At 40.4% G+C, this 24,757-nt stretch overlaps 1 protein-coding gene across 1 annotated transcript in view; it reads left to right on the top strand.

The window, feature by feature from the left end:
- The window catches only part of LOC124062298 (protein kinase C-binding protein NELL1-like), a 208,585-nt gene that overhangs the window by 174,100 nt on the left and 9,728 nt on the right, over positions 1–24,757 (top strand). The window contains exons 16-17 of the mRNA XM_046394963.1: positions 7,341–7,436; positions 16,827–16,967. Of these exons, the coding sequence (XP_046250919.1) occupies positions 7,341–7,436; positions 16,827–16,967 (237 nt within the window). The remainder of the gene's footprint in view (positions 1–7,340; positions 7,437–16,826; positions 16,968–24,757) is intronic.

Here is a 24,757-nt window from a genome sequence, read left to right as displayed (position 1 = left end):
GAAGCTGTTAGAGCTGCAGAGCTGTCTGTGTGATTAGAATGTCATTACATTCCCTGTTGGTGTAATGGTCAGGTGTCCCAATACTTTTGTCTATATAGTGTAATACAAAAATCCACTTTACAATACGAAATATGTAATATCGAAAAACAATAGGTTATAGTATGACATTACTTTCAAACAATCCAGGACTTTAGCTGTAATTTGTAAGTTTAGTTTGAAACTCACACTGATCTGAATGCTGGTCCCTCATTCACAGGACTCCCACCCTCCATCCTCGAGCAGTTTGAAATGTGTGGAGGTTCGTTCCAGAGTGAGAAATCTCTGAAAGCACCTGGTAGAATTAATTGTTGTGTCAGCGGTATTGATCAACCACCCTTACAACCTTCTGCAGATACATTATGGCAGTAAAAATCTTCCTTAATGTGTCTTTAATCCATGCCGACCGCCTGGCCCGAGTCCTTATTGTCTTGTAAGTGCGGTCATTATCTGTGATGTTCAGTAAATGCCCAACAGAGAGTACAGCCAAGGGTGAACTGCATCTACTCTGATGCATAACAAAGTGAGCCATTTGTATAAGTAAATGGATTTGCGTTTAATTCTTTCTCAGCTGAATTTTTGGCCTGGCCAGTTCTTCGTCACAGACTGACTATGGCCTCCTACCTCTGCCTTTCAGCCTGCTGTTTTGCATTCATCAGCAGGCAAACTGTGCAGATATTAGACAGATACACTGCCGAGAGAGAAAGACAGCTCATGTTTGTGGGAGTGGGGGGAGAGAAATAAAGAGGGAAAAGGAGTTTGGAGTCCATTATGTTGATACCCCTTTGTTCCTCTGTCAGAACTACTCATGGTGTGTTCAGGAGCACTCTGTGATGTGTTTTATTGTACGTCCTCTCCCTCTTCCTCACCTCAGCATCTGTTGGATGACATGCTCGGATTTAAAAGCTGCATTAATTGATTTTCGGCCTCTAGGGGGCAGGAAAACTGCAAACCAAGCTGATAGAAACACAGCTGTGAGAAATTATCACCTTTAACATTGTTGCAGTTTTAGCACACAGTAATTTAATTTACACAACAGGCAGACGCAGAGTAATATTAGAATTATTTCACAACTGTGAGTCTGACCACCTGATGATTTCCAAAATGATTCTCTTTTAAGCTCCTCTTTTATGGTTCCTGACAACAATATCTGACTGTACTCTCATTTTTGCCCACATCATACTTGCTTGCTAATGGCGAAGTCTTTTCAGGATGCCCATTTGACGATTCTCAGTATTTTATGATTCATGGAGTGATAAAAAGAGCTATATTTTTTTTTTACAAAAAGTAAGAATTTTCAATCGGCATATTTAAAAATAATATTTCAGAAAACTTTTAATCGAAAAAAAAAAACATTGTTCCCAGTAAATCCAGAGGGGAAATGTCATGGTGAAATCTATTAGTTAAACCTGTAGCGTTAGTGTCGGGCATTAAAAAGCAATTTTAATTGTCATATTTATGCGTTTAGGGTAGGAAGACAGACACAGCAAAAACTAAAACACCTCTGCCACTTCCTTGGCTAAGGTAATAGCTAATAACTATCTATGCTACCTGTACCTGATATACTTTGGTATGACTAACTTCTGAATGCCGAAGTATCAATCCCACAGAATTGAGTGGCCTGTCCTTCACGCTGCGTCAACTGAATATTTTTTCATCCCGGTGGTTTGAAGAATCTTTGAGGATTCTGGAAATGCATTTAACATCATCAGGTATTTTATCTTTCAGAGAAACAGATGCCTACCATCCTAACTCCAATGCGATGCTAACACTGACACATGAAGAGGCACAATTTTGGGCTATGAGTGACCCTATTCAGGGGCTCACGAGCCCAGCGGCAGTCTGTACCTGAGTCACATCAGGCGTAAAAAATCACATTTATTTACTGGACATTTATTCCACCATGCACCTTACCTTGTATTGTTTTTGCACAATTAACCTGCACTTTATAACCCATATGTTTACACTGTAGCTTTTTTTAGTCTATTATTTTATACACACAGTCAATCTGCTCGACCTGCTTTCTCTGCACTTTATTGTACTTTGTGTAGCATATTTTAGTTTATTTAGTATATTTTTAGTCTTATGTTCCTGCTAACAGTTAGGCCTTGTTTGGTTGTTTGTTTGCTTACTTTTTGACTAACCTCCACTGCTGTAATGGGCTACTGGATGATTGAATTTCCCTCAGGATCAATAGATCTATCTATCTATCTATTCACATTATATGTATCATTTTATTCAGTGGTGTGGCCAAGATTAAAAATGTTGAAAAATTTAAACTCTCTTGAGAATTGAACTTCAAGTAAGAGATGAGATCATTATCAGGAGGCTAATGACGCCTTAATGCGGCATATCGCTGAGCAGTGCTACACTCAAGGGAAGCTAATTATTAGCTCTGTTCTATTCTACCATAAAATTATAAACCTTTTTTTTGTCTCCTGTCATACTTGAATCATGGAATTTCCAAAAGCTTTTATTTTCTTCTGTGATATCTTCTGCGCTTAATTCTGAGATGGATCCTTGGACATCCAATGACCGTGAATGTGGCTGTTAGCCACAGCACAGAGCGGAATGATTCCATTCTCACCACCCACTGAAAAGCAATCTGGGTCCATAATGGGAAACTCAAATAGCAAATCTGTGGTTATAAGCACGTCTCAGAAAGTCACGAGTCAGCAACAGGCTCAGTTGAGCAGTGAGATAGTTTAACTGGAGGTCACAGTGACAACAATGAAGGAGGGCTGTCTCCTCCTCGCAGTCCCAGCACAGGCTATTTGTCGCTGTAGCAGGGGTCCTGGTAATGTAATGTGTGTGTGTGTGTGTGTGTGTGTGTGTGTGGCTATACATCTCACCAGTGTAAGTTTGTCTTCTGCTGTACTGGGTGTGAAATACCACTCGTCTTCAGTGGGGATGTTCTCCGCTGCACCACTTTTCTTTCTCTCCTCTCAATATTATTCTGGAATGAAAAACCATCACTATCACACTGTCTGTGTATACTCTTTGTAGAAAAAAAAAAAATTACACCTGAAGACAATCATTACTGAGGGATTTCTTTTCTCAAAGAAATCCCTCAGAGAGCATTTGCTGTACATCTCCCAAAAGGGCTAGTGAGGCAATTTCCAGGGCAAACTTCTTCCCGCCATTTTCCACTCCATGTTGTGAAATAAATTAAAGGATGTAAACGTGACAACACCCAGACATATAGTACTGCACATCATTCCCTGACTGTACTGAAGCACTTAAAACTGCAGGTAAAAGCGTACAAACATTCAGTTAACATAACTGTCGCAGTACGGACCACTGGGTCGGTGGTCACTGTGGGCAAAGGTGGACTCAGCCCATCCAAACGTGCATCTTGCCCACCCAATCTAATGTTAAGAAAAACATCAGGTGGAAAAATATGACAGAAAATACCTGTACCACTTAAGTTCTGACTGGGTGGGCAGCTTGTAGTCCACCTTCAAGGTCACCCATCCCCCCACCAGCTCTTCCCGTCTGGTCAAACGGCTCTGACGCAGACCCGTCCGCTGCATGGCGTCTCTCCGCATGCTGAGGAAGAGGGCAGGCGAGCTGCACGTAAACTGTATTTGACCACCTCTCAAATTCTGAAATAGCGTTTATGTAGTCCAGCCTACCTTCTAAACCTCTGGGCAAGTCGCCCACATATTATGTCCACCAGCTCATCCTAATATAGTCAAAGTCACCAATCGAAGCAGCTGAGTTTCAGGTAAAACCTACTCAGGTGCCAGGCCTGCTATTGTATTTTATCTTAACCAATTGGAGTCAATTACAGCTGAAGGTCTGACTTGTCACTTGTTGTTCACGTCAGCCAAAAATATTATTATTATTATCATCATCATAAAAATTGCAGTGGAGCGTTGTCGCATGCCTGTGGTCTGAAAGAGTCTGTGAGAGGTTTTTTCCCCCCACTCTGTCAAAAATAAAATACTGTAGGCAACTGGGACCAGAGGTTGTCTTTGGGCGAGAAAATAATTGCCAGAAGCTTTAATCGAAAAATGTGGATGTTAAAAAACGTGCAACAAACCCACCCCCAGTTAAGCCCCCGCATCTTTGGAAGTCATTAGTTGGACAGGCAGGCGGCATTATGCTGATGGTGGTGAAATGATAATTAGGGCTGGAGATAGATTGAGTCAATATAAGTGTAATTAATTTTTAAGTGTGAGCTTTATTAGTACAGAGGCAATCACACTCCTAATGAGGACCTGATAGAAATTCTTAAATAGTGAAACCAGTCAAATTAATAGTGCTAATGACTTCTGGCATGGAGCTATGATTTTATTTATTGCGCTTGTATGCATTTGTTTGTATATTTTGATTTTTTTTTTCCAATTTACGTGGATTAATAATGTTTCTTTGAGATCATAAACCAAAGGGAGATGAGCTGCCACACATACTTTACACACAAGCAGAGATATTGCACTCACACACCCAATGTATGGGACTATAAATAGATTTTTCAGCCCATTAAGGCTCATCTTTCACACATGTCATTAATTAAGCTTAGAAATACTCAAGTAATTTCTCTTTAATGAACTTGCTCAATTAAGTCTGCCCTCTTTTTGGTTTAATCCTCCTCACTTTAAGCACTAACTAACTCCTCTTTCTCTCCGTCTCTGCCAGCACTCGCTCTTCCTTATGTTCAGCCGAGTGCGTTTCTCTGCCAGCCCTCCCCGGCCTGCTCCCTCTCCTTTGTGTTTTTTGTCTCAGTCATGTGGATGCATCAAACCCTGTGCGCTCACAGATCAAGTCGCTGTCACCTGCACTGCCAGCATGTTTCCAGCAAAAGGTGGCGGCTTAGTTGTGCTTGCACACGTGAACACACATTCACATAAGATTTTCAAATAACCGCAAAGCAGACAAGTGACATGTCAACTCGTGAGTGGTGTAGACAGCTCTGTAGGCACTCAGTAACAACATGCATCATCTAAATCTGACTGGTGGTGGAGTAATTATGGCTGGTCAAAGTTAAACATTTTGACCTTGATTAAATCATTCTCCACACTTGGCCAGATCTGGGCTTTATTTATGGATTTTTGCCTTCTAGTCCTGTTTTTTAGACTCTCCTCACTAACACATTTTCCAGACAAGTGAGCTCTAGTGGTTGGGAAAATAATGAATGTCATCTGTCAAACACAAACACAAGTGTAACTCAAAGTGACATAACCCATTGAAATGTGAACTACCGTTTTCGAGGTGCCAGTTTGTCATTACCGCCATGACAGTCTTGATTTTTGGAGTCAGAAGTATTTGCACAAGAGGGTGAAGCTGGGAAGGACACGCATTGTGTAGTAAAGTCGTCTTTATCGGCTCTAACTGAGAAAGTGAGGACAAGCCTTTGTACATGCATGTATATATTAATGTTGTAAAGCACTTTAAATGGTGTACGTATTGTGGTGTATTGAGTATGGTGTACGTATTGTGTATAAGTTGAACTGAACTGGGAAAAAAAGTTTAAAGTGGTGAAGTGAAGTGACAGCAGGTCAGATAAAGGCTGGAGTCATTTTCAGTACAGTGAGGTGGATTGTTTTGGAAGGCACTGACAAAAGAGCAGTGTTCTCTGGAGAATGTCATGGCCCTCTTTCCAGCAAGAGGAAATGTGGGGCAGCAAATCCATGCATGCCAGGACTTGAACACATTTCTTAGAAGTGGCACACAACAGGTGCTATGGTGTATTTGCTCCTGATGTTAGCTCCTTGCAGTGAGTTTGCGTGTGTGTTAGGTCCTTGTAAGCAGTACCTCTGAGCTTTCAGAAGAAACCCAATAAGATACAGTAACTATAATTCAGCTATAAACAACTATATTCAACTATAATCCATTCAGTATTGCAGGGGAAGCATCAGGTGACAGAAGCTTGACAACTATGAAATTTAACCAATGTTTAGATAAAACAAAACCTTCAGTGTTCAAAATACACAGTGCTAAGGATTTTCTTTCCCCAGCAGTTTCATGCCAGGCTGACAGGCTGAAATAATCACCTGCTGCCTTATGATGGTAATGTCCTGCTCTGTATCTGAAGTAGTTTCACAGGAATTTCTTGGATTTCCCCCGGGATCAATAAAGTATCTATCTATCTATCTATCTATCTATCTATCTATCTGGAAGACTATGGAGAGTTGTTAAAAGGACATTTCTTCCATTGAACAGTGCACTGGATGTTGTCATGCCACGTCATGTTTGTGATTCTTAAAGAGTTTGTTTCTGTAGTTCATTAAATATTTGAATGGGAGTGTTAATAATATTATTAATTACATTAATGTAATTTACATTTACATTTTCGGGACAGAGAAACTCCACAACATCTGACATATTTCACTTTACGACTTGACTCCACCAGGATTCTGCCTGTGATCTGGCAGCCGGAGCTGATCAAAGTCGCTCTATAAAACGTGTCTAACTCCGCACCAGATGCACCGCAGCATGTTTTAGAAGCGTCCGAGCGGCTCTCAGCCCTGCTCCACTTGAAAATAAACAGCTAGTCATAGTAGTTTTGACAGGAGCTGCATTAAGCCGCACAAAGCAGATCAAACCAGGCAGGAAGTCGGACCCAGGAATGCCAGCGAGCTTCTGGTCGGTTCACTCTGTGCAGACTTCTGATTGTATATCACAAATAAAAGAAAACATTTAGCTACACAAAAATCAAAATAACTGTAAAATCTGAGCTCGTCAACAAAATCAGACAGATGAAAAGCTCTGCCTCTGAAACGCAAAAAGCAAGTGCACTTGGCCTTAGTCAGTACTTGCTTTTTTCTTTATAGCCACAGTGCCTCTTTATCTTCATCACTTAACTCTGATGCTTTAATTTTGAAAGACAAATTTCACATCAGACACTTTCAATAAAGCCAAGTGAATGTGAGCAGTGACAGGTTACAGCTTTGGGCTCTCTATGAGGTGATGAAAACTGCAGCAATGTTATTTATGGATTTATTTAGTTGGTTATTCGGGGTGAAGTATCACTTTTAGGTTGGCGATATGGTCGTTTCAGATGCTGTGATAGTATTCTCTCAGGGTGCTCGGTGGTGCTCCACATCCTCACGGCGCACACATCCCAACATTAAAGCAGCATTTATAAACCCATGTGGATGACAAACGTGTCAGAGTTTCCTCCCAGAACTGTTGCACTGCTTTTAAGAATATAGTCAGGGGAACTACTTTGCACATTGTAGCGTCTTCACGAAACCTTAAGCTGCAGGAATTCAAAGCCCTTTTTGTGCCGCTGCTGTGATATTAAGGATATGAAGTCCAACCGAACTGACAAATGTCTTTCTCTCTTCCTCTCCTTCTAGCCTTCTGTGAGGAGGGATGCAGAAGCGGAGGGACCTGCGTGTCTCCCAACACATGTGTATGTCCCTCAGGATTTACAGGACGCCACTGTGAGACAGGTAAGACCTCTCAGCAATCCGGCTTGTCCAGTTGTCCCACCTGAAGCTCAGCTGGTGCATCATATTGTTTTTATTGAGTTTCAGAAGTGACATCAGAGAAACGATTGTTAGCTCTGTCTGAGGAATCAGCAATTGTCCCTTGTCTCTCTCTCTCTCTCTCTCACACACACACACACACACACACACACACACACACACACACACACGTTCCATCTCTACAGCCTGTGTTTAAATTGGCCAGTGCAGAGAATGAGGATCCCAGGAGAGCTGTAGAAAAGGACAACTAATTCTTCTCAACTCTCCTCCATCGTATTCCTCCCTCTGCCTCTCTTTCTCTCTTCTGTCCTTTCCTAATCTCTTTCTCTTCTCGCTTGCTTTTCCTCTCAGCCATCCTTCTCATCCTTCCTTCCTCTCTACTTTTCTTTGTTGTCTTCCTTGCCTCTCTCTCTCCTCCATTTCCTTTCCCTCCCCCCTCCCCCTTCAGTCCTTTCTCAGTCCTTATATTATCTCATCTTCTTACCCCGTCCACTCCTCCCTCCTCTTTCCTTTCTTTTATCCCTTTCCTCCATCCTTTTTCTTTCCCTTCACCCCCTGCTACCCTTCCTCCTCATCCTATCATCCTTATTCCTCTTGTGTCCTCTATTTTCCCCTCATTCCTCTTCCTCTCCTCTGTTAATAAACTTTCTGTCTCTGCAGTGATCTCATATGGCTCTCATACAGCATCACATTCACAGGTCAGATATTCACGGCATGTTGCCATAGATACCATCTTACACATTATTGCTGAAATTACTCTACATGTAGCCTTAGACCTCAGGTATTACTGTGAGTATAGGAGGTAGTTTGATGACTGTGGATAACACAGTTTCATTTCAGATATCAACATTTAATAGTGGCTTATATGTTTAAAGATTTTTAAATCATTTCTCTTTAAATCATATTATATACGTTTAAAATGTTATTTTAATCATCTGTTAGTCAGGTAATCAGAAATTAAAATGTCTGCTAATTATTTGGAAGCTGTACACAAAGTCTGTCACAGTTATGTCAGTCTGTAGTTTAATCATACACTTGAACCTTGATATTAAAACTAATTCAGATCTACTTTCAGGCCCGGGCATTTGAGAGGTAATCAATGGCAATCAGTATGCAAACACATTTTGTGAAAGCTGGCACTCAGCCAAGGACTAATTAACTTCCAAATAAACAGCATCAAATATCAAAAATCAGTTAATTAATGCAGCCCAGTGCTGTTATCTGGAAATGAAATGTTATATCTAAACATAACACTCTGCTGCTGCAACTTGGCACAGACTTTAAAATTATTGCCTATAAACTGAATTTTGATAACAAAATGTAGGACTGGCTTGAAAAACGACTATATCGCACCTGCAAAATGATTCTGTAGCGGCGCAAACACATCATCCTGCTAATGAGGCTCCTCCCTGTGGCCCTCTGGCTGCTGCCCGAGGCTGCTGCAGATCAGATGCAGTGCAGAATCACTCTGTCTCTCTGCCTCCAAATCTGTGTCAGTCTCTGGATGTCAAGTTTTTTTTTTTGTCTTCTCTTTCTCTCTATTGTGCATGGACTGTCTCCATCATTTTCAGAAGCTGCAAGATTACATCTGAGCCACCGAGAGCTTTACAGTTTAACATTATATTTTGATGTTAAAAGTTTGTTAAAAAGAGTTTGAGACAATAGACGCAACACATGAACAAAATCGTGATCATTTAAAGAAATCACATCTTTACAGTATATAGACAAAAGTATTGGGACACCTGGCTATTACATCACATTCTAAATACATACATACAAATACAATACTAAATACACAGAAAAGGGCCTTCAGCAAACTGTTGACACAAAGTTGGAAGTATAGCTTTGTCCAACATGTCTTGGTATGCTGAAGCATTAAGATTCCCCTTCACTGGAAGTCAGGGGCCGAGCACAAAGCCTGAGGAACAGCCTCATCCAAATACTTTTGTCCATATAGTGTATTTTAATATGGAAATTTAATTTTAATTTAATTAATTTCCCTCTTTTTTGTTTGACTTACATCAGCTACTAATGTCTTCTGCGTTTACCAGTATATAAAGAAACAAAGAAGACAAAAAACATTCTGTTATTTGTATATTAGAGTATTTTAAGGAAGAAAAATTCTGCTGTGTCCTTAAGTGCTGTCAGGATTGATAAAGTTAAAGTTTACCTTAAAGAGTTGCCATAGGCAACTTGTACTAGCAGTTCAGGAGGTTCTTGTTCTAACTCTGTGCATGACATGTCCTCTGTGTCTCACTCTCAACATGCCTCTGCATCTGTCAAACGCTCTCAGCGCTCGTCTGCATGTCTCCCATGTACATCTGTCAGCGCTTCCATCAGCGTCTCCCTCTCTGCTGCCCTTCCCCCCTCTGCTGACTCCTCTCCTCTGCGGCGTATGCTGTAGCTCAATGGGAGGTTAAGAGCATCTAAATATAAAGCCAGTGGGAAGAGAATCTAACTTTTCACTGATCTTTTCATCTTCTCCCGTGGTGATCCGTTCCTCGGGGTTTCTCCACTGGGCTCATGGAGCTGCCGCAGATCCCACTGTTGGATCCGTGTGATTCATTTTCTGAATTGCTTTACTCCAAAGGATAAAAAGATGAACAGCTGATGAACTCCCAGTTCACATATTGAGATATCACTTCCCCAGGCTATGCACAGTCATTGTGTGGTAAACACTGCACTGTCAGGTTAGAATTGGCCCATTTTGTAAAACACAAAGTGACACAGTTTTCCCTTACTGTGACTGTTCAGGATATGTCAGAATATGGACAGCGGCAGCATTGCTTTCTTTGCTGTGTGTAAATGTCAGTGTGTTGTCATCATTTTAATTCATTACCAGCACTTTGGCCTCTATTATGATGAAGCTATCCATGCCCATTGTGTTAAAGGAACATGCCTCGCAGTGCGACACACAGGGCTCAGTTTAGACATGTCTGTGTCAGGCTTTGGCTCCACACACAATACTTCTGAGCAGAACCTTATGGTTGATTTTGGTCTTTTCATGGATTAGTTGAAAATATCTGCCAGCATAGTCTTGGTGATTAGTAGGTATACATTTGTATACCTTTTTTACCGGTTTTTCTTTTCTGGACCTCCGTGTTAGTGACTGTTGAACACTAACAGGATCTACTTCACAGTGATAGCAAATGCTCTTAAAAATGCTGTTCAAACAACAGGTATGTGAAACCTACCTAAACAAATAACTTGTCTCAGATTAGCAGTGTCAACCTTGAAAAATATATACACATCTAATCTTCTTCCTGCCCATGATACAGGCCTACTGTATCATGTCAGTAACAAACAGTTAAGTCGCTAATCAGTCCCCACTATTGGGCCAAGACGATGAGTGCGGGATTTAAAGAAAGTTATTGGTACTGAGCTGTGGTCTGTGGTCACTTTCACTGCTTCTTTAATCCAACAGGTTGTTAATTTTATGCACATTTTACTGGTCTCAGACTATCAGGATGCAGCAAACGCATGGCTGTCGTTTCTTTCTGAGGACACATTACTGTAAATGCCCCATGTGACATTTTCCTGTGATGTTGTTTCAGTAGGTTAGTAGGGCTGAAATAAGTGTAATTATGTAAAGCTCAGCAGGCTGGAGGATTCTCCCGGGAACTTGGGGATTATTTAAACTAAGTGTGGATTAATTCTCATTTCCTCAGTGAGCTGAAACTCGCAGTTCTCCACAGTCCGTAATGTCACAAAGTCTTCACGTATCCCCGTTGGGAAAATCCACAGACTGGGCAGAAGTGAAGCACCGTAGAAAGCGCTAAGAGCTCTTGTTTGTGTAATAATTGAAGGAAACGGAGGGAAATGTGAAATGCTGGCTGCTGGCTGCTTTCCTTCCTGTGGCTCTCACAAAGATTGATGGGCTGTATGCGTGTGTGTACTCTAGCATATTGTTCTTTATACCACCGGAAGGTCACCTGTCCACTTCACTGCCAAGAGAATGGAGGGCTGTTAACATACACAAACACACATCTGTCCACACCAGGTGACAAATAGCTTCATGAATCTACTGAATAAAATGAGCTTTTATTACGTCTTACGTCCTTACTAGACCTGTGATAAAAAGGTTTTAAATAATAATCTCTCTTGGTGCTGTGGGTTATCACAGTTCTCAGATCAGACAGATGATCTTTTCAGCCCATGTTTTCAGTTTCATCATCACAAATGCGTGTCATGGTTGAAGATGCATCCCTGAGAGTCACATCCGACACCTCAGATTATCAGTTTGGAGAAAGCCTCACAAAGTATGAAAGCTCTGAAACTTTTGTCATCGCAATTGTGTGTCACATCACGTCTGTGCGACTTTCTGTGCAGGAACCAGGACTGAGCTTTATGCTGACATGCACTGTTCAAACTACATAATCTTGTTTTAATTTCTAGACATGATCCAAAAGATTTAAAATATGTCAAGCTGGGCAAGTGTAGTATTTATACAAGTATTAGGACATCTATCCTACTCTTTGGTACTGAGCATATTGAGTTAAAACTACTGTTCAGATTTCCATAAAATGTGAACAGAATAGTCATACTTCAGAAAAGAAAATGCTAATTTAATTTACATGAATTTTCATGAGCCCCACAGGATGAATATAAATGTTTTTTGGTGGGGCTTTTGATTACAGAGCTACCAATGGGCCAAAATTTCAGTTTGATCAAAGAAAATATTGTATTGTAAAGACTTGTAGGAAATTTCTAGACCACATTCACGGTCCTCAGAGCATTAACTCATTCCGCTTTGGATCTGACCACTCTCAAAAGCCAAAGGTTTAATGACCTAATGATAAGTGTGGAAATTTACATCACAGCATGTTGCAACATTTTGAACAGATATCAAACATAAAGAAATTAAACTACATTTTAAATTGTTGTACATTATGTAGCTAAAACCTCAGCAACTACACATTTGGTCAAAACTGAGTTAATGCCAGAATCTGACTTGTGGACATCTTACCACTACAGAAAGTGTCATTTTGTGAAGGGAAATGGGGTTTTTGTTCCCCCTGGAACTGAAAAATCATTTTTGATGCACCAACATCTCATAATTGAGTTGTGTTGTAACACAGCATATCAATCTTCAAAGTTAAAACCTGAGGAGTTGACAGAATGGAAACAGAAGCCTCCTTAAGTCACTGGAGGAAAATGCATGTCTTTCCCTTCACCGTAAATAATAAGTCACATCAAAAGTAGATAGTTTTGGAGCCAACTTTAAGAAAAATGCAAATCCTTTCACATGATCACACAAACTGTGCCCGTACTTGAGCAGAATATGAAAGCATGAGTGCTACCCCTCCTACCTTACAAAACTACCAAAATGCAGTTTCTTACACATCACACACACACACACAGACATCACAGCACTTACACAGCCAGTATTAGCGACATGCACATATTAATGACCTTTTTTCAGAATAAAACACAACACGCACACACACACGAGTGGCAGCAGCAGACAGAATAATATCAGTGATTTGGCACAGCAGCTGTTATTGGATTTTTAAGAACTTACCCTTTGATGACTGAGAGTTACTTGAAAATGAAAAGGCTTGATTTCCTGCACCAAATTAGCTCTGGTTTTGGTATTCCTTTGCCGGCTTTCCAACTCTCATTAAAGGAGCAGTGGATAGTGACATCCTCCTCCAGCAAAGTGCGTCAAATGATGGAAAGATGAGGAAAAACAGACGGGATACCAGTGGAAAGGTGTATTTTTTATTTTAACTAGAATGTATTTTAATTCTAGTATTGATGAGGTCATGGCAGAGGGTGAAGCAGTTCAGTCAGAAGTCAGTCAGTCAGAGTCCAGTCAGAACTGTTTCACCGCAGCACAACTGATTCAAACTGAAACAATAAACTTGTCACCAGCGTTAATTGAAGAATTGCAGCACCTCTTGTATCTCACAGTTTATAGTGGTTGTGTTTTGTAGTGGCAGTGAGAAACTTCTGAGAATGAGTCACTTTTCATAAGTTATGGACGTCTGGGCAGGATTATTGTTATTAGGAAGGCTGGCAACACTGTTGACTGTTGTTTATATTCAAAGTGGCCGTTATTGCTTTTCTTCCTTACAAAGCTCTCTCCACAATGAGCGTAAGCATGTTTAACATGCAAAACAGCAAAGTGTTTTACACAAGATTCTACGCTGATGGTAGAGAATGTGGCTTCTTAAAATGCATGTGCATAAAGTATGTATATCAGCAAATGGAAAATCAATGAATGAAAAACAACAGGCCAGCTCTTGCTTTATTTTGATTGGATGATCATGTCATGGTCCTAATTTGCACTAAATGTTGTGCATTATTTGCAACTGTGACAACTAATTTGAATATTTAGAGTGACAACAACATTTGCAGTAGACATACTGCATAGTGTGAGTTAATTAGTCAGGCTGTGTGCTGCATAAAATGATATGCGGTCTGCCCATGTTGTGTGTTGTAAAGGCTTTCAGCTGCTATTTCACTGTTTGCACGCAAGTCCAGCAGCTTTGCAATAATTAACTGTTCAATAATAATTAACTGTTCATAATAAAACAAAATGACGTGATTACTTTGCAAACATGGTAATTACAGTGTATTGTGATTCTCATTTCTAATTTACTTTCAAATCAACCATCTTGAGATATGAGTGGAAATTGAGTTGTATTGTTCTTGCTCTTGCATTCCAACATTTTTTGTCTCGATAAAACCCTAATCACGTCATGTTATATGTTGCGCTTTGAGAGCAGATATTACTTGGACCACAGAAAATATTCAGATGAACATTTAATATCCAGGATTTTACATTATAGACACTATAACTTATCCCTTTATCAGTTTGACTGAAACTTAGCACAAACACAGCACCAGCCAAATGGTTTTGAACTAGTCTTTGTTATTCCTAAGTCCATGGAATTCCTTTAATTTAATTACCATATGTTAATGTTAGGTCACTGTCCTCACTGACAAAAAGCAACAAAACAAAAAACACAAAAGCAGAAAGATATTCAATGCTATCTGACCTGAAGTCTTATCCTTATTCATTTTGATTCATATCAGCTCGAGGGTTGAAAAGCTGTCGGCATCAATTTGAGTTGTTTCATTCAATAGTGTTTCTGCCTCGGTGTAAATTATGTGTAATTAAATCTGGACCACAGATACATCACTTTTTAAAGCTTAACAAATGGGAAGCACAAAAATGAAGCCAGCAAAACTGAAGGGTTGGGATTTGAAACTTATTTGCTGAAGTTACACCTTCAGCGTGCAGTATAACCAGCCCGAGCACATGGCCGTTTTCCCTCTCATGCACACACCCAGCACTGCTCTTTTGTTAAAGGGTTAGCGGCTCTCAGGGACCAGTCACCTCTAATCTCGGTATGTTTCAGTGGGACGTCAGAGAGGGAATCTTCTGCTGTAGCCCTGAACGGATCTCTGACCTGAGAGGCTGACGGAGGGCAGCCCCCCCAGCAGCTGTCACATCTTATTACCAGCAGCACACCAGGCTAACAGAACAACCACAACACATACACACACACACACTGCTAAACGGCTGGCACTGAGACACTCATTTGTCTGTACAGAGATAAATCTGAGTGTCTGTGTGTGACAGGGTCAGAGGTGTCAAATGGGATGCTCACAACAGGGCTGGAGCAACATAAAAATGTTCCTAAACCCCAGATCAGAAGGCCAGCTTGGTAATATGCTGATGCCATATGGAAACTGCTCTTGCTGTGTCAGCTGTACAAACAGAAATACAATGCGTGGTGAGGGTAACTGAAGTGGGTTTTGCTTCAGTGTAGGTGGATTGGATTGAGACACACATGTCTTCTCTTTGGCAAGACAGGTTTTTTATGTCTGTAGCAACATCCACATCAACATCAAGGCATATGATCAAGCAATATGAGCAGCCGTACTCAGTTTGGATTCAGCTGCAATGGAATTCAGTGGTCTCCAAAGTTAACGAAATCAGGTATTCAAAACTTCTCTGCCGCGGTCCTCATGTTCAGTATGTTCCTAACAATCGTAGCTTCTCCACAACAGAAGTACACACACGCAGTCAGATGAATGAAGATGTAGACAGCATGATGAGATATGGCAGGTATGTTTGTTTCATGTAACGATTTGAAATCAGTTAAAGCCTCCTAATCAGTCTACACTGATCTGATTTTTAGTGAAGAAAGAAGTGGAAGTCGCAGGCAGTTCAAAGTGGGTTGTGTTAGACTTAAAAGCTCAGTTGTTTCCAGTTTCTTAACAGTGTAGTCCATCATTTAGTCATGTGGCTTTACAATATAAAACACTGTTATCCACGGAAGAGCCAGGTAGAATTCTCACAAAACATAGTATACTCATATCACATCACATCACACTTCTGTGAAGCCCTGACTCATTTCTAATTAAAGCTGCAGTGACCTTGGCACATCCCTCCTGTGTATAATATTCACATTACTCTGAAAAATCTTGTTTTGATTCATTCAAACTCATTTAACCTTTGAGTAATCTTTTCTGAAAGACACTCATGTTTTGAGTGAAGCTGACAGCCTCCGTGAATGTTCTATAAAGGAACTCACAGCTCTTGCTTGCTCTTAAAACCCCTCTAAAATCGCTCTCTCTCTATATATATATATACATATATATATAAACAAAAAACCTGCTTGTCAGGCTACAAACTACTGTACTCTTCCTTGTTGATTTGCTTGAGATATGAAGCCCCCCCCACCTCCCCTCCCCCGGCAGTGACAATATGAGATATACACACACACACGACACTTTAACGAGCAGTCCGTCACTTTCCTTGTTTGCTATGGTCCACATTTAAGCAATCGAAGGTGTGAGTGAAGGTCACACTTTAACCAAAAGGATGTGTGTGCAGGTTGGGTCTTACAGCCAGAAGCTGGAGAGCTGCAGATGAGGAGCAGAGCTCACGCCATACATAATGGATGAGAGAGATTTACTCTCCCGAGAAGGAGTGAGGACCCAGTGCCTCTGGGCTGGGCATGTGCATGCACGCCGCGTTCCAGAGACAAAGTGAACTGAGTAAGAAACGGCAGAATGAGTGAGGAAAAGAAACAGAGAAGTGCAGGAAAGAAACAACCGTGCAGCCAAATAGTGTGATTTCCAAAAGACTTTGATCCCTGCTGTGGCAGAAAGGCTGCAGAGGTGTTGGCTGCGTAAAGTGGGCAGCCGCTGACCCAGCTGTGCTGATGTGGTGCCGTTTTTTTCTTCTGATTGGACCAACCTCCACTGTTGCAGCTGTCACAGATCAAAGAACAGGCGAAAAAGACATGCATGAGCTAAAGTTTCAGGTTCATGCTCACTGCCAGGAAAAATCATTCAGTCTGATGCTGACGCCACGCCGTGTGTTTGTGTCCTCAGATATCGACGAGTGTGCAGAGGGCCTGATTGAGTGCCACAACCACTCCCGCTGTGTCAACCTGCCCGGCTGGTACCACTGTGAATGCAGAAGTGGTTTCCATGACAATGGCTCTTACCTGCTAGATGGGAGCTCCTGCATTGGTGAGCATACACTGAACTGGATGCATCCTTATCACTGCTTGAAAAAGACCACCTCCTCATCCTCTGCAACAGACCTCTTTTCCCTCCTTCTCTGTCTCTTTCTGGCTCCTTCTTCAAGTCCCTTTCATCTCTGGTCTCCTACATGGTTGCTTGATTGCAGGTCTTTGTCTCATTTATCCTCTTTGAATAGTCTGGCACGCAGACATAAGCACTTACTGTGATATCATGTATGGGAGTGTGTGTTTGCTATAACCACTGCTGGAAAGTAACTAAGTACTTTTTATCTCAAGTACCCCGCACAAGTTTGAGGTACTTGCACTTTGCCTGAGTATTTCCATTGTCTGCTACTTAATATATCTACTTCAGTACAACTGCACTTGTTTAACTCCACAATAGTTCTTTGACAGCTCTGGTTTTATGGTGTAGATTTAGTTTAACAATACAAAATAAAATCAAAAATAAATTATGTGGAATATTATAGATTAAAATAAAACTTTATTGGACTTTAAAATTAAATTAAATTCACAAGTTACACAGCAGATATAAAAAGCAGTTAATTGAAGTTTACCAGCTTCAGCATTAAAGTGAATGAACACATTAATGCTTCAATAAGTACAATGTAATTTAATTTAAGTATAAGATCAGAGTATTTCTACCACCTATGGCGCATGCAGGGCGGCTAATCAGAGGTTTTTCTCACCCTCACAGCTCCGGATCTCACCATGCAATGTGAAACCCATGCACACAAGCCTTAATGAGACATTCACGAGGGGCACACATCAGCCTTGTGCCGCTATTAGACGTCTGTGTCATGTGCCCAGGCCATAAAGGCAGAGAGGGAGATACTGCCAAAAGCATAAATAGAGAAACACCAGACCTGTGTGCTTCCTGTGTCAATGCAAAGTGTTAATGATGCATAGAACAGTGAAAGTACAGTGAAATCAATCAATTATTAATCAGCCTCCTCTCTGCTAATGTATGTGAAGGATAAATTTACACAGCAAGCAATATGCTTTATAATTTGTGGATATTTTATACTGCTGTTGCATGTGACTGCTCTGAAGAATCGAGTTTTATTGGCCAAGTGAGTTAGCGCCGACAAGGGATTTGACTGATAGTGTACAGACTATCAGTGGTTCTGGTGTATGGTGTTCTGTTGCCAAAAGAAGAAGAAGAACAAGAAGAAGCGATCAGACTTGAGAAGCCAAAATCACATAGCATAAGCAAAATGAAGGAAATAATTAGGGACAGCAGTACTGTGGCTGCCATCTTCAGCGCCGTCTTGGTCAACAAATCGACTGTGTACAGTATTTTCCGCTGCTTCCTTCCTCCTATATCATGGCATGATGTTGATGGTTTATAAACGCAGTTGCTGGCAAGACAGCAAAAATCAAACACAAGGAGAAAGAAATCAATACGATTTCTTCAGGATTTACTCCAGCATGTATTCTGCTCTTCTCCCACACCCAGACATTTGGTCAGTTACTCTGTCAATTAGGCAAAAATCATTTTAGATGTCTATGTTACCTATAACTTTTAGATTGTTATCTACAGTTGAAATATAGTTACTATTGAGGAGATATAATAAATACCACGGTCAACATCTTTGTTTAGCATGCTAACATTTGCTAATAGCACTCACTGATTCATCATCACATCACTGATTCCTGGCACTGACATTACCTGAACATCAGGATTTTCAGGGGTTCAGCATATTACAGATGACATTCTGCCGGTATGAGAGGAGATCAGAATATCTGAATATCACTCAATAAATCCAAGGCACTGCTTTTATTTTTGCACCTGTGGAAAGTTGTAATGTGTGTGGCAAACAGGACAGCTTGGCTGAGTGAAACACTTTTGCTTTCACTTAACCTTTAAAATCAAAAAGCGACGTCAGCACTCCTGGTTTGAGTCATTTACTGAATCCTGGTTTGAATCATAGAGGTTTCGTTTCAGCACATCCCTCCAGAATGTGGCTTCACTCAAATCCGGTTCTTAAAGGAAACGTAGTAAGGCGATGTACAGCAGCTTTGAGTCACATTACCGCATGGATTAAACACCGTCCAGAACACCTCTTCTGAAAAATATAATCATCATTTTTCTATTAATAAAACACTTAGTGGAGCTGAACCCAACTTTGGTAGTTCAAGAGCCAAATCTTTTGCATGAAACTAAAATGAAAGAATTCAGTACTCAGGCGTTGGAGCTGTCAGCTGGTAAATCTGTAACTTGTTATCTCAGTATTCATTGAAATTCCTTACTAATATACAATTTAAAAAAACTAAAGAAACAATCCATGCTAGAGCAGTTTCATGCATTGAACAATACAAAAATATGACTACTTATGATCAACTTATGTCAGCTGTGTTCATAGGCTTGGGTTTGTGTTGATGTCCGACGATCACGAAAGGAAGAATCCATCAGTAGAAAAGAGGAAACACAGACACAAATTATTTCAAGAGTTTCAGTTAAAGAATACAATTATTAACTTACATTAATACCAATAGTTTGAACTCCTAAATGTCAGACTAAGCATCAAAAGGCCTTCAGGGAAACTGAGAGGCACAACACAAATGAAAAAGGAACGTATTGAGCATCACAGATACAGAACAACAGTTTGAGAGGATATTTCCCTTGAGGGTCATATTAAAGGAATATGAGCAGCTGTACTCAGTTTAGATTCAGCTGCAATGGAATTCAGTGGTCTCCAAAGTTAACGAAATCAGGTATTCAAAACTTCTCTGCCGCGGTCCTCATGTTCAGTATGTTCCTAACGATCGCAGCTTCTCCACAACAGAAGCTTTTTTCTGTTGAATGAAGATGTAGACAGCGTGATGAAATATGGCAGGTATGTTTGTTTCATGTAATGATTTGAAATCAGTTAAAGCCTCCTAATCAGTCAACACTGATCTGATTTTTAGTGAAGAAAGAGTTTAAAGTCGCAGGCTTCAACTGCGTCATAATTTATTCCCTCAGTTTTTTTGCTTAAACACTAACTTTCCCACTTCAGCCAAGCTTAAAAACTTTTTTGCAACGCGTCTCTTTTTTAATTCCTCCCCATTTCCGCACAGGTTTACCAAAAAGTCCATGCAAAAGGTGGTAGAAGTAGGAAATACTTTTCCATGAATGAGCTGAAGTAACACAAAGACTGCAGCAATTTTCACTCAGTTTATGTCACTTTTCTGCTTACAAATTCTTGATTGATTGACTGATTTAAAAGATGGTCAATCACATTAAAAAACGAACACAGAACTCCTACCTGCAGCAAAGGACTCAATCAGAGACATTACTCACATCAGTGGCAAGACTAATTGGACATTAACTTACTTGTTTGTTCAGGCTTTCAACAAAGATACTCTTGTTTAAAATGTGATTTATACTGTGTAACTAGTGAAAATAGTTCTTTGCATGTTGAGAAATAACATCATTGACTTTGCTTTTCTGGACTTCACAGCATAAATACAAGTGTGTCATAATGTGTGTGTTGTGTTTACGTGTCGCTCCTTAAGCAGACGGGTGCATGTAGCCGTGACAGTACACCCGCCACCTTTCTCCCCCCACCACTATGCAAGTATTAGGCTGGAAGCCAGCAAGGGAAATAAGTACGAATGACAATTTAACAGGATTTTCCTCTTCCACAATATCCCTCCAACAGCCTCTCATGAGTCTACCAAACAGAGAGTAGGATTTTGTAATAAGAGAGCCAGCTGAAAGTAGAGAGCAGCAGCGGCAGCATTCAGATATCCACAAAAACAGCTGCATGTTGGCCATGAGACGACCGTGCAGGACTAGGGATGATAATTTGTGAGAGAGGAGGATAATGTTTTGAGAAAGCATAAAGTCTCTTTGTCTGTCTATATTTATATCAGTAATTGTGTACATAATTGCATTTGGCAAAGAGGTTAGGTGGTTGTCTCTTTTTTGTTTTTTGTTCTGTTTTTTTCTTTTTCCCTTTTCTGTTGGAGGGATGTTTGAAAAATATATGCACAGATTTCAGTTCAACTTTCAAAAGCAAAAGCATCACTTTCACACATTATTTCTGTAATGAGTTGATGAAAGCACACTAAGAGGAAAATGTGTGTTTCACTGGAACAACAAATTGGAGAACAATTCAGTGTCTGATGAGCACAACACTTTGTTACAGTGTTGGTGCTAATTCATGTTTGGCACATGGAGCGACTAGCTGTGCTCTTCTCAGGACATCCTGCAGGGTGACACATGAATCTGTAAGAGTCTTTTATCTGTGAAGTGCACTCTCCTAGTTTGGGCATAAGAGGGCTGTCATGTTCACACGCCTGTGAATGAAAATGAACCCAACAAGGATGTTCCTCAAATGGCCACTTGAGGCTGGCTCCAAAAGCGAGTCAGTCCCCCATAATGCTGGCTTCTATAGTTTCCCCATTCATGAAAACTGGAAGGGGTAGAAATTTTATATAACTCACTTGATTGAATTAATAAGACTTAAAGTGTATAATGTAGGGCGTGGCTGCTTTGAGTGACAGCTAGCAGCTCAGAATCAGATTCAGAATCGTCTTTATTGATTGGTGCATAGAACGTAATAATAGTAGAATAAAATAAAATAAAATAGAATAATGTAAAACAAAATAAAATAAGTAAAATAAATATGGTTCTGAAGGTAGTCCAAAAGTGAGGTAGTGCAGGGTGGAAGTATAGTGCAAGTAGGTGAGGTAAACAGTGCAAATGACCAGCAGGTGGATAATGACATGAGCAGAAATCAGTTCCTGTACTGAAGTAACTGAAGCTGTGCTTCATTTCAGCCAATTCGAGTCACTGGGCTTGGCCTCTCAGCCATGTTGGTGTCCATGTTAGGGAATTATTCATGGAAATACAGGACAGTTCCTACAACTTACTGTGCAGTTAATTGTGCAAACAGAAAGTCTAAGAAGTCTTTGACCATTTTTTAAATTAACTACCAAGATGGTGACAGCTGAAGCTCTTGTGCTGAGCTTCATGATTCAGAAACCTGTAGGTGACTGAACAGACAGTTTATGGAAACATTTACTTATAAGAACTGTAGCCAACAGGTATGGCTGATGTTAGTATCCTTCACCATTTTACCATTAAACAAAGATTAAAATGGTATCAAACCTTATTTGGAACACATTTTCCCTCCCTGAGGATTTACCTGGGCTTCAAGTACAAAGGTTAATGTGCACCTCTGTTCACCAGGGAACCGATATAATCAATTAAACTCACATCACCACAGCAAATTTCTAAATTGGAATTCCTTCAACATGAGCTTCCTTCTAGTGAGCTCCCGGATTGGCTCATTTAGTTGCTGAAGCCATGTTATTGGCTTATACATTATATTATATTATTGGCTATTGGTTATACAGAATCAGGCAGACTAGAGCATTAAAAGAAGTGTGACATTTACACTGACAAGCAAACAAAAACTTTTCACAACACAGATAAAACATACTTTACACAAAATGAATTACTGTTATAACAGTCTCACTATACCTCATGTTATAACACATCCTGTCACGACTCAACTGGTACAATACCCTGCACTGTTTTAGCTTTTCATTATGCCATGCTGTGTTGCTTTGTGTTGCACTGCACACTGTGGTGGTGAGGAGCAGAACGGCTGCGAGCAGTAGTGATTTTTTTCTTCATGGTTTTGACTGAGAGCTGCACGCGCTGCATCATAAAACATGTTTATTATGCCTAATGCTTTAGGGAGACACAGGTGGCTTTAATAAACAGACTGCGCATAAAGATGAGGATAATACACCATAAACTCCACTGTCTCCCCTCACAACAGTGTGTGTGGATCATTTTCTCTCTCTCCCTGTGATGTGCATGACCTTTCCATATGGGCTGCCTGGAGACATGCCAAAGAAATAAATTAAAAATTATTTAGATACTCAAATTGGGAGCTTTCTCATGATTTCTAATTACCAACATCTGTCAGAGAGATTTATGTATTTTGTGTGCTTGTGAGTGTGTGTCTATGGCTGTGTGAATGTTAGCTGTCATGTTCATACACTGCAGGATTAGTGTTTTCATGGGTAACAGCACATGTAGGTGTGAGTGCAAGTTCTTCATATGGTTGGCTGTGCTCAGCTGCTTTCTCCAAAGGGCTTTTGTGTTTGGTTGTGAGACTGGTTCACATCCTACATGTAAGAGAGCACCTCATCTGTGAGCAGCAGCTTGCAGCTGAATGTGGTGAATGTAGCATGAAGAGCATTAATCCCTCACCAGTGGAGGTACAGTATGTCTGACTGCCTGATGGGGATTTCATTTTGTGAATGCAAATTGCCTGTCGCAGGCACAATAAATTCTTCCATACTGCAACCAATTAGTGCATGTGTTCAGCCCTGTCACTCAGTGTATTGTTGCAGCCAGTGTGGCCACAGCATCAGCCGAGTCTCATGTCCACCCAGAGTAAATCTGCTGGATAAAATCATCTTTCTCCACTGGACAAAACCAAACTTTATGTTGCATTGTGTTCACAGTGTGAGCAACTTGTAGCAGAGGCCTTAGCATTTCTATGTAGCACTGTTGCTTTACAAGTCTAGTGTTTTTGCAGCTTTGGCATTTCCTTACATTGTTTTAGCTAGCTTGTTAGTACTAATTAGGTAGCAATAAATCAATCTACTTTTGCTTTCATTTTGGGTGGATTTAGCAGTATGACACTCTTCATTGTTCAACAATTCAACAACCAAGTGATTAACTATCCAACATCCATCAAAAATGGTAACCTCAGGAGCCTGTAAAAAAAACAAAAAACAAAAGAAAACAATAAACCACAGCACCAATGACAGTTTACTACTGTGGCAGCATGGGATGGATGATGTCATGTGTTTTGCCGCCACTGGTGAGTGGACTTACACAGAAAACAGTAACAAAGTACAGCCTGAAAGTTATGGTAAACAGACTTGCATTTATATTGTGCTTTTCTGGTATAAACTTTTAAAAACCTGATGGAAATATTATTCTGTAGTATTTAAATATTCAGTATCAGCAGAGACACAAGGGGGTGTGGAGGATAAGCTTTTTAAACTTGTGACAGTCCCCACAGTTTCCCAGCTTACTCAATGGTGTGAGAAGTAAACGGACCTGCTGGTCACTTTGCTCACAGTATGAAATCATGGTCACAGAACACACAAACAAAAACATGAATTTTATTTTTTCTTTTAAATTTATTGTCAGTTTTTCTGCTTCGGCTCTTTGTTCATGCGACACTAGCAGCGTGCTGTCAGCGTCGCGTGGGTGTGATCGATGTCTGCAGGCAGCAGGTGCTGGCAGGGGAGAGCAGGGCTACTGTTGAAGGGCCTTTGGTCTTTTTCTCTCTGAACGGCTCACATTTGTGAGGATAAAGAGTGTTAAATGTCATGGCTTGATAAAAGGTGGGGACAGACTTTTGGCACCCTATTTCCTGGGCCAAAAAGAAAAGTAGATGAAAATGCCATCTGTCTGTTTCTGTGCAAGTTGATTCTTTTGGTTTATAGAGAAGTGAGAAAGAAGCTGACTGTGCAGGTGTATGATTAATATATACATATATATGATTCAACTGAATGCTCCAAGAGAATATACTGTATAAGCTGCGACTGATGTGACTGAAGCTTTGATGCCACTGTATACAATGTATACTCTGTCTATACAGAGAAGGGGTGAGCAATTTTACTTAAATGTTTTTCCCTGTACCTTTAAAATATTAGTAAATTATGGCAAAGACAGCACAATCTTGTGAGAGGTAAACCTGAAATACAGCAACAATATATACACATACACTAAATAGACAAAAGTATTTGGACACC

The sequence above is a fragment of the Scatophagus argus genome, chromosome 1 (genome assembly GCF_020382885.2).
Source record: "Scatophagus argus isolate fScaArg1 chromosome 1, fScaArg1.pri, whole genome shotgun sequence".
In the NCBI taxonomy this organism is placed as follows: Eukaryota; Metazoa; Chordata; class Actinopteri; family Scatophagidae; genus Scatophagus; species Scatophagus argus.
Note: the sequence above shows the minus strand (reverse complement) of the source record. Positions and strands in the feature narration are given on the sequence as shown.